The sequence below is a fragment of the Falco punctatus genome (genome assembly GCF_963210335.1).
Source record: "Falco punctatus genome assembly, chromosome: 6".
Classification (NCBI taxonomy): Eukaryota; Metazoa; Chordata; class Aves; order Falconiformes; family Falconidae; genus Falco; species Falco punctatus.
In genome coordinates, this window is record NC_137585.1 from 64638479 (window position 1) to 64649710 (window position 11232).

The window sequence follows — 11232 nt, forward strand, 5'->3', positions numbered from 1 at the left end:
CGCCGGAAGTGGCTGCGCGCGCCCCGGAAGCGCTTCCCGCCCCCCGCCGGGCCCCCTGCGCGCACGCGCCGTGCGGTCGCGCTGACCTTCAGCGGGGCTGTGGTGGGGGCGCCGCCATGTTCGCCCGTGGAGCTGCCGTCGCGCTTTACCAGCCGCAATGGTAACGGGCGGGGGTGGGGGATAGGAAGGACCCTGTGGGGACGGGAGGGGTGCGTGGCGGCGGCAGGGTGGGCGGCTGGGCCCGGCCCTGGGGGGCCGAGGGGGCGCCCGAGCTTGGCGGGGTCTCCGCCCGGGCGGGCCGCTGAGGTGCTGTGGCCTCTGGTGTGGCTGGAGTAGCGGTGACCGTGAGGCTGAGGGCAGGCGGCCTCCCCGGGCACGGCGGTGACCTGCCGGGGACGAAGGCTCCGACCTCTCGGCCGCGGTCTTGGGGTGGGGGGCGGGAGGGAGACGTGAGCCCCTAGGGAAGGGGGGGCGGGGTGAAGGGGCCAGGCAAGAGGAGTAAAAAGGACAGCTTCGGAGATGACAAGCGGTGCAAGGAGGTTCTGCTCCTGTCAGGAAATGGTGTAGCCTCCTCTGCTCCGATTTAATAGTTTTTTTAAAAAAAAACAACAGTCACGTCTTTTGGAAGTTGTACCCTTCTGATGCCCTGTTGCCCTCGTTTACATTGTACCCGAGGTAGTGGATAATGCATTAAATGATACAGGAGATGAGGGGAAAGGTAGAAAGTATGCATACAAGGTGTGGTTTAGAGTGGCCTGTCCCTGGCACAGATGCTTTTTAAGAAGCAGCAGTTCTTAAATTTTCATCCCTCTGAAAGGGACCTGCCCCTGACAGGTGTTGTTTTGCTGAACAACTAGTGAACGATCCTGATTTCCCCTGCATTCATTTTCAGGGGCCAAGTCAGGAATATGGCAACTCTAAAAGACAGTAAGTACTGGTTTTGTTTGCTTTGAGAGAGGAGAAGGTGTTGCAGGAAAAACATATCTTAAAATATAATTTCAGCTAGCTTTTACTGAATAAACTGATTGTGATACACCATAACATTTACATATGAGCCTCCAGCACTTCTTACGTTAAACAAGCGTCCTTCAGAAAAAACATTGCTTAAAATGGTTTTAGCACTAATTTCAATATCATTTCAGCAAACCAATGTAGTTTTACTCAAACATATTTTAGAAATAATTCTGTCATATGTGCTAAACCAGGTTTTTGCTCACCTTTAAGAATTAATTTGTTTTCTTTTATGTTTGTTTCCTTATGGTTTTATCCAGCATTTGGGGGGAAAAAAGGCTGACTGAATGGTTCCACTTTGATAATGCTTATTTAAGCTGTTCCTCATAGGTTCTTATACAAGGATATTGCCTTGGAGTTGTGCTTGTCTGTAGGACACCTGTTTTGTTTTCTTTCTGAATCTCCTTTTGTCACATTCTAAACAGTTGGTTTGTCTCCTTACTATGGGGTCTTTGTTTCCTCTCCTTGTCATTCTGGGAGAAAATGGCAATAGACCACAAATGATATATTTGCAAAACAAGTAGAACTGGCTGAAAAGAGAACAGTAAATAGATTTTATGTTGGGCTAAATAATAAGTAAATGTTATGTCTGGAGGAAAAAAAGGTATCTATTGTAAATATGCATTTGGGTTAGCCAGATTACCGCTCTTATTACTATCTCACTGTAAATACTAAGGTATTTTACGAGGTTTATTTGTGCATTGTCTGTTTATTTTTTTTTCTTTGAGGAACTTCGCATGATATTTTTAGATGGCTGTTGCTAGCATTTTATTGCTTGGTTTTGATGTCATTGTGCCCAGTACAGCCCATGACCTTCAACGATTAACCTTGTAGTTACCAGGCGTTTGAAGTCTATCAAGAACATTCAGAAAATTACAAAGTCCATGAAGATGGTTTCTGCAGCCAAATATGCAAGAGCTGAGAGGGAGCTGAAGCCTGCTAGAGTCTATGGAACGGGAGCACTGGGTGAGAGCAGACTCTTTCACTGTGTGATGTGGGAACAGAAGAGGAAGGCTTTCATGGTGGTGATGAAATGCCTAGACTTTTTAAACCCTTTGGTAGTTAATTTTTTTTTCCAAAAGAATTTGCATCTGTAGGCCACTCTGAGTATTCCTTGTAAGTAGTTTACAGAAAGTGATTTTTTCAAGACTTATTCATTGTGATTTCTGATTACTCTTTAACTTGATGTGGTTGCATAGTTGTTTTTGTTAGTCATAAAAGCACCACAGATCAGAATTTCTGCCTGCTTCTGTCTGTTAATGGGATTGTGTCATATCTCTGTAGCACTTACAGCTACTGCCAAACCTTCTTGTGAACTCTTGGGCTGTACATGTTCCTGAGGCACTGGACCTGCACAGTGAACTTAACTAAGTAATAACACCAATTGTGTGATGGCCGATTAGAGGTGTGGGTGGCTTTGAATTGTTTCATTGTCAACTCTGGTCAGGTCACATGCTTGCTCGTGAAGGAGATAAAACTCACCTGGCTGAGATTTGGAGCCCCTTCAGAAATGGTTTTAGTTAGAATAATGCAAAGGTATTTTGATATGACTTATTTACTTTTGGCACCCTTGAAAAATTTAACCATCTTTTTTTTTTTTTTTTTTTTTAGCACTCTATGAGAAAGCAGAAATAAAGGCACCTGAGGACAAGAAGAAGCACCTTCTTATTGGTGTGTCCTCTGACCGAGGTCTTTGTGGTGCTATCCATACGTCTGTTGCGAAAACCTTGAAGAGTGAGATTACCAACCTCTCAAATGCAGGGAAAGAAGTTATGGTGGTTGGAGTAGGTGACAAGATCAGAGGCCTGCTTCAGAGGTGAAAAGGATGGATCCCAAAACTCATACTCCAGAAGGGTTTGGTTGGGTGGTTTTCTTTGTTTTGAGTGGTAGAAATTTTAAGACTGCTTAGAAAGCTGTGTGGCATTCACAGGAAATTGCATTAAATGGAACTGTGCTAAATTCAATTTCCTTTGAAAAAAATTTGCAAATATGCTAAGAGAGGTTTTGATCATTTTGACATTTGTGAAACTGCTGCACAGCGTTAGTGTATTTTTGAAACTGGTCTGAAGGCAGCAGCAGTGATGCTGTTACAAGTGCGTGTTTATCATGAAGCTATCTATCATAATTTAACTGAAAAAAAGCAAAATTTCTCTTGGACCGTAATTCAATAAAATGCTTAGTTCTGAGCACGAGTAAGTTGCCTGAGTAAGTCTTGCTGCCACATAGTTGTGCCTTATAGCATCCATTTGGTTCTAACACATATCCGATGTTACTGCAGGACGCATGGCAATTACTTCCTGCTGACATTCAAAGAAGTGGGACGGAGACCTCCGAGCTTTGGAGATGCTTCAATGATTGCTTCAGAGTTGTTAAACTCTGGGTATGAATTTGATGAAGGCTCTGTAATCTACAATCGGTTTAGGTAAGATTCAACTGGAAAAATACTTGATAAGAGGCTTCAAAGAGCATGTTGGCCTGATGAAGTAATATGAAAACTGACTGTGACTTGTCATGTTTACTTCATTTTTTGAGGAGTGAGTTTTGTTATGTGTGAAGAGCTGTTTGTTGTGGGTTGATTGGGTGTTTTGATAGCTGTGGTTGGAATTCTTTTTTACTTGTATAGTAGGTGATATTATATTTACAGCCAGAACATCATTGTATCCACGTGGTATCCAAGATCTTTTCACCAGGATTATCACAGGACTTGGTGGAATCGGAATGCCAGAAGTTGTCTATTCTAATTTGATTTTAAGCACTCAATTTAGGGTTAGTTGAACTGAAGAACCTGTTAATGCTATTTTTATACAGGTCTGTCATCTCCTACAAGACTGATGAAAAACCAATCTTCTCCCTTGAAACAGTTGCTGGTTCTGGTAAGTAGTGAACTAGAAACCACCAGATATGTGAAATGATAAATCACAGAAACAGTACCCTGAACATGGCAATATGGTATTAAAACATCATATTATGGTCCACGTGTCGTAGGTTTAACAGATTGTTTTATCTTGGCAGTCTAAGGCTGATTTATGGAGGTGCTGTGAGGCAGGGAGGTTAAAAGGAAAGGTCATATTAATTTTGGTTTGAGATTCTCTCTCAAACAAGAATTGTGCATATGCAAAACTCTGTCATTTCCAGCGTTTTCAGCACTGAACAGCCTGTGTATTGAGTGACTTTGCACTACTCTGTAAAAATACCCAAAAATCTTTCCACAGCATTGTATAGGAAGATTAAACATAATACACCAATAATGTGTTTGGCCTTGGTCAGAATCTCACTTTCCTGGTATTAAGTAGAAATAAAACACATAAAATACCAAATTTTCAAGTAGCAGAGAGATTGTGAAAGTACACCTGGTATGCAGAGAAAATCCCTCTGCATTGCTTTAAGTAGAGAAACAGGCTAGCCTAGTAGGCTTTTGCATAGCATTGTACTGTTTTGCCAGGAGCAGTATATCTTGCATTTCTCCCAAGTCCGCTCTTCCATATTTTGCAGAAAGCCTAAGTATCTACGATGATATTGATGCTGATGTGCTGAGAAACTACCAGGAATTCACACTAGCAAATATTCTGTACTACTCCCTGAAAGAATCCACCACCAGCGAGCAGAGTGCTAGGATGACTGCTATGGACAATGCTAGCAAGAATGCTTGTAAGTCTACTCTGTGGGTTTCCCAGGGCTTTAGTAGTTTAGTGTGAAAGTACTGATGTCACTTTGTGTAATTCTTTGCTTCAAAAATGGTAAGAAATGAGCTGGTTTCCTCTCTTCATTCCATTTTGGGTCTTTTTGAAGCAGTTCAGTTGGGTTTCATTTCTCAACATGTGAACCTTATTTAGTTCCTGGAAGGAGGGGTTGCTGTTAAGTATATGAGAAATGAGACTAGGTAACTGGAAGTGGAATAAGATTCTTTAATAAGAATATTAAATAGTAAACTAATCTTGTAATGGCCAGATACTCTTTATGCCCTTCTAATGTGGCTGATGTGAAGATTTCCAGAATTGTTATAAACCTGTACCTACTTGTGAGCCAAATGTAATTAGTACTGCACCAATTTAAAGGTGGGGAAACTGAAATTACATACTTGACCGCCTGTCATGGAGCAAGTTGAGAGTATAGAAGTATTCCTTGGAAGGTGTCCAAACTGAGTGCAGTGCAGAGTATGCAGTTAGTATTAGTGGGAGATAGCTAATGTGGCATGGTGATAAGACTTCAGCATTTAGAAGTTAGTGTTGCATAAAAGATACTGGTGACTGAGTGAAGCCAATGTGCTGTGCAGTTGGGCTGCCTGGAACTGTAGGTGTGGCTTTCTGCTGACCACCTGATCTTGAGAGAAAGAGATGATACCTTCTGCGTGTAAAAAAAAAAAAAATAATAAAAAAAACCCCACCAAAACCCACCAACAAACAGACAAACCTGGCTCCCTTTGCCAGACCAAGAGTAACTTGAAGGAAATACCACTGTAGTTAATTGACAGTGAAATCTAATTTAAAAGCAAATAATGCATGCTTGTGTTATGTTACAATAAGTTATGTCATATCATGGTATTTGCTAGTCTGTCAGCTGTTCTTGGGATTTTTAACTGATGCCTCAAGCCAAATTATCGAGTTTCTTGTTTGTCTACTAGTGGAGTCATCTGTAGGGGTAAAAAATGAAAAGTGCAGTAAGCTTCTTGATCATTTGCATGGATTTGAAAGACTATTTGATACTTTGTTCATACAGCTTCTCTTTATCTGTATTTGAACACTTATTATATGTTTAAATTTCAATCTTAATTTTTTCTAGCTGAGATGATTGACAAGTTGACCTTGACATTCAACCGTACCCGTCAAGCCGTCATTACCAAGGAGCTTATTGAGATCATCTCTGGTGCTGCTGCTCTGTGAGTACCTGTATAAACGTGAAACAGGAGCTGTTGCAAAGCCATGTAATGCTTGTATGTCCTGCTTCAGTCAGGTTAATGGGGAAGGCTGGTGCACATGGATCCCAAAAGTGAAGGGAAGACAGTCTATGCAAGATTTCCAGCTTGTGCAGTTCTACTAACAATTGTGAAGTTGGTCGTCTTTTTTGGCCAGATAAAGTTAAAAAGCTGGTAAAATAGACCTTTAGCCACAACACACATCCTTGCTTGAACAGGTAGTGATCTTCCTCCTTCTTGGCTTCCAGTGCATTTCCTCCCTCCCCCCTTCCATTTGGACTTTTCCTACTTTGCTCAGACAGCCCAGCAGTGTTGGATGGGGGAGAGCAGCTCAAGTGACAGAGCTGGATATGGATGAGTCAGCCTGTGCTGATGTTCAGAAGCTGAGACTTTGGAGGTGGGGGTGGAAGGAGGAAGGAATTTCCAAAGTCTGTTGATACTGAATTTGTATTTTACTTTTTAAGTTCAGTATTTTGCTTGTTTCCCTGAGAAAGAAGTTTTGTGACAGTGTGTACTGCAAGTTACAAATGTGTGGGCTTAGACCACAATTTGTAACTGCATGTAGCTCATGTGTGTTTCATCTAACACATAAAAATTGTTGCTATACTCAGATGCAAATACATGTGTTACTATCCTCTGTTTACAAAATGACTGGAATACAACCCCTGTAGCAGTTATGTGCTGTATTGTGCTCCTCACAATACATTTATGGCCATAAATATGTGCATAGTTTTGCCTGAATTTGCATGAATTGCTTCCTAACCTGCTTGTTCTGTTTTTTCTCGTAATACCATAACCAGGAATTAATTGGAAAAAGCGGTTCAGCAAAACCAAGAGGTAAAGTCACAATATAGAAGCTAGATTGTGTTTTAAAATTAATAAACACAGAAAATCAGAAGTCAAATGAGGAAGTGGGAATTCAGTGGTGTTCGTCAAACTTCTCTTCCCAAAATACTGGGAAACTGCCCATTGCTAGATTGAATCTGATTTTAAAGTTGTTGTGAAGTGTCAATATTACAAGCAAAATATGCCCGTGATAGTGTACACCCACATTTGACATAATTTTCTGTGTTTTTTTTTTTCTGAGTTATTGGATGCATTTGCAATTACTGTGTTTATTTTTTCATAGTGCTCTGACCTTATGCAATGACTTTAAAATATCTGTATGTAAGACATTGTACTTAAAGAGCTTTCCATAGCAAAACAAGCATATTCAAAATTTTAAAATTTGAGGAAAAATAGACTTGATAAAGAGGTTGGGGGGTAAGGAATATTAATGAGTTGAAGCATTCACATTGGAGGAGATAAAAGTTTTAAATGAATTATTAATTAAACGAAAAGGTTTTAATTTGCTTCAATTTGCCTTGTAGGTGAAGAAGAGCTCTTCTGAACATATGGTTTAATCTGCCTGTGTCTGTGTTAACCAGACTGCTCTGTTGTTTTGTGAAGAAATGGTAAAGCCCCAGAAATCTGTACATTCTTACAATAAACCACCTACATGAAACTAATCATCTGATTGTCCATGGAGCAAACGCTCCAGGTGCCTAAATACTTGGGTTTGACTTGGGTATGTTTTGAAACATAATTTTTAAAAGGCTGAGCTCTGTATTTTGTAATGTATCTGGCAGGCAGAATGTAAGCAGGTGTTTCCTTTGAAGAGTGGAAGAGATTGCCTGCCTTCACCTGGTGTTTAAAAGTGCTGGTTTGTTATGTACATTGTATTGCGTGCTGGAGGAGAGGGGAATAACCTCTGCATCACACTGTTGGAACACCGGTCTCTATCACATTTGAATACCATATTGCTACTGTTTCTAGATGTTCCTATTCTAAAATGATCTGATTACATGAGTCATTTCTGTGTTTACTTAGAATGCATGCTGTTTATATCACGGTCAATGTCTGTATGTGAACACATACATTTGCGTGCTATACGGTACAGTAACACTGCAGTTCTCGGTCCTCACCGGGCATCACAAAAATGTGAGAAAGGAAACATGTAAAAACTGGTGTATAGCAGAAGTGTAAGAAAGAAATAGTGATACAGTGTAACAACAGAAGTAGAAAGCTGCCACTCCTGGTCTGGTAGACAAAACGAGCCTTAAAGGGCTCAGTAATGTATATGAAAGAAATGGGAAGAGATCTAATGAGAATGGAAATGGCCTTGAGCTTCAAGGCAATCTCCTGATTATAAGGCTGAGAGAGTTGAGGGTAGATTTAGATGAGATGTTAAGAAGAAATTCTTCCCTGTGAGGGCAGTGAGGCACTGGCACAGGTTGCCCAGGTAAGCTGTGGATGCCCCATCCCTGGCAGTGTTCAAGGTCAGGTTGGATGGGGCTGGGAGCAACCTGGGCTGGTGGAAGTTGTCCCAGGGGGTTGGAACTAGATGGTCTTTAAGGTCCCTTCCAACCCAAACCATTCTTGATGCTGTGAATCTGTGCATGTGACACCTGCTCCCTCAGGCTGCTGTTGGGTTGAGTTGGACCTAAGTTAATTGGCTTAGAAACCTGATAATCAAGTGCTGAGCTTCAGCTTGTATCTTTCCTTAGGGGCAACTTGTTTGCATAATGAAGTGATAGCTGGCAGCTTTCAGTGTGCTGTCTTTGTGTGTGCACCGGGATGTACACCAGGGTAAGGGGAACAGTATCATGACCTGAGGTGGGATTTGGAGAAATGAGAGAGACTGTCTTGGAGCAGATTTGTTACATATTTAGAAAAACGCTGCCGCTGACCTCTTTCAATTAACTTCGGTTCCAATACTGCTGTTATTCACAGAACTGGAGTGGCAGACTGGTTGGAAAGGGGGAATTCTGGGAGTACTAAAATGTGGGAAATAAAAACAGCTGCTGGATGCTGTGATAGTGTAGGAGCCCCTGATCTTTGCAATTCCCAGTTCACAATCTCGAGCTTGTAATTTTTTTAAGTATAATTCTACTTTTATTTAGAACCCCTTTTAAATCATGTTTTATCGTGTTTCGTTTTCTGCTCAAGCGTGGGAAACACCGCTTTGAAAGTGCAAGCCTAAAACCGTAGTGGACTGTAATTTACTCTGTTAAAATTGAGAGCTAGCCGTATTGTTTAAACAACTTCCACTTTTTTGAGGCAGGCCTGGTGATTTATATTGCCGTTTTCCTCTTAATTTATCTATGTGCTCTGTTCTGTTCCATGTGAAATTATGTCCCCGTTAAGGAATAATTTATGGCTACCACTGCCTTTCTAGTGCAGTTCCCACCACGTTCCTGACCTGATGGGATGTGAACCCAGGTTTACACCGCTAGGGCCAGAGCTTTCCCACAGAGAGTTTTTGTGGCTGCCTGGCCTGCTGTCACCATCTTACCATGGAGATCATGCAGTGGGTGGGCTCAGTGGGACAGGCAGGTATCCATAGTTGTCATCTCAGGGGAGAGGGATGACACATGTCACGCTGAGCTGGGAAACACTGATGTGTTTGAAATGGCTGGCAAAGTGGAAACTGGCATGTGGGCAGGGCTTGCATGGTTCAGTGGCATTGTGCCAAGCCAGCTGGGTCTGTCAGGGACCCTTAGGCTGTCCCCAACCCATCTGAGTGTTCCCTTCCTTGCCCTGCATATGTGTCCTTTGCTTCCTGTCAGATTGGCAAGGAAATCCTTTTGGCAGCCTCCAGCCTTCCCTTCCTCCTTCCAGGACACAAAGCAGTACTTTGCATGCAGCCTCGGTCAGGCCAAAGTACCTGAGGAGTAGCATGCCCACAGAGGGAAGTCTTTTTGAAGTCTTTGCATCCCATGTTCATAGAATCACAGAATGATTTGGGTTGAAAAGGACCTTTCAAGGTCATTTAGTCCAACCCCCCACCCTGCAATGAGCAGGGACACCTTCAACTAAACCAGGTTGCTCACAGCCCTGTACAACCTGACCTTGAATGTTTTCAGGGATGGGGCATCTACCACCTCTGGGCAACCTGTGCCAGTGTCTCACCACCCTCACAGTAAAAAATTTCTCCCTAGTATCTAAATCTAAATCCACCTTCTTTCAGTTTAAAGCCATTCACCTTGTCCTATCATATGCCGTTGTAAAAAGTGTCTCTCCAACTCTCTCAGCCTGTCTTCCTAGGAGAGGTGCTCCAGCTCTGAGCATCTTCATGGCTTCCTCTGGACTCTTTCCAACAGATCTGTGTCCTTATGTTGGGGCCCCCGGAGCAGAGCAGGAGAATCGCCTCCCTGGCCCTGCTGGCCATGCTGCTTGTGATGCAGCCCAGGATATGGTAGGCTTGCTGGGCTGCAAGCACACATTGCTGGGTCACGTCCAGCTTTTCAGCCACAGAGCTGCTGCCAATCCTTTCACCCCCCAGCCTGTATTGATACCAGGTGTTTCCCTGACCCAGGTGCAGGACCTTGCCCTTGGCCCTGTTGAACCTCATGAGGTTCATGTGGGCCCGTTTCTTGAGCTTGTCCAGGTCCCTCTGGATGGCCTCCCATCCCTCAAGCATGCCAGCCACACCATTAGGCTTGGTGTCGTCAGCAAACTTACTAAGGACACACGTGATCCCACACATGAAGATATTAAATAGTACTGATCCCAACATGGACCCTTGGGAGACACCATTTGTCACAATATCCATCTGGGCGTTGAGCCATTGACCACTACCCTTTGGACACAACAATCCAACCAGTTCCTCATCCAACAATGAGCTGCAGGACTTCACCATGGGTCCAGCTCCCCTCTCCTCTGGTTGCAGACTTGAGATGTGACTGATACAAGAGTCTGGGCTGTTTATTGCCTGATCAACACACTACTAATGGTCTAATAATTCACAAAGCTAATTGGTGAACTAATTAACTTCTAATAATAGACCACTATTATATACAATTCTGTCCTTCACACTCTGATTAGTTACGCACAATTATCAAGCTACAGTTAAAGCTACTGTTCAGAAACAGCTCTGTTGCTCCTCATTCTACCACTCAGTAACTGTTATCTTTGCTTCTGGAATCCTCCTTTTTGCCACCTAGTTTTATCCTTTCCCTGCTTGTTTTTGTTCCCAAATAAACAACTAGGCCATAAACACTTTTTCCTCTTTTTTGCCAATTTTGCTACATCTGTTCCCAAAGCTGATGTTTCTACTGCCTAGGCAATCTTGGCCTCACAGGTAATTATTTATATACCTGCCTACATACAGGTGACCTTTGCAAGGTTCTGCTTCCCCAAAAGATCCCCCAAACTTCCCTTCAATTTGGCTCTTAGTGGCTTTTAAAAATTACTTTTTTGTGGTTTCACCCCATGCAAAAAAACTGTAGCTGCAGGAGAGATTCATGAAAGTCTTCTTAGCTCTGCAG

At 42.6% G+C, this 11232-nt stretch overlaps 1 protein-coding gene across 3 annotated transcripts; it reads left to right on the forward strand.

Moving 5' to 3' along the window:
- Positions 1-59: 59 nt before the first annotated feature.
- ATP5F1C (ATP synthase F1 subunit gamma) lies at positions 60-7431 on the forward strand (the record flags this gene model as incomplete). 3 transcript variants are annotated; one of them, XM_080394079.1, is made up of 10 exons in its annotated part: positions 60-160; positions 893-927; positions 1846-1977; positions 2623-2827; positions 3290-3433; positions 3820-3884; positions 4504-4659; positions 5791-5887; positions 6724-6760; positions 7294-7431. In XM_080394079.1, exons 1-9 carry the CDS (start codon positions 117-119, stop codon positions 6728-6730), a joined length of 885 nt encoding a protein of 294 aa, XP_080250205.1. In that variant the 5' UTR covers positions 60-116. The 3 variants fall into 3 exon arrangements, with proteins under 3 accessions (XP_080250205.1, XP_080250206.1, XP_080250207.1); XM_080394080.1 differs by lacking the exon at positions 6724-6760; XM_080394081.1 differs by lacking the exons at positions 6724-6760; positions 7294-7431 and having other exon boundaries at positions 5791-5891.
- Between the last annotated feature and the right edge of the window lie 3801 nt (positions 7432-11232).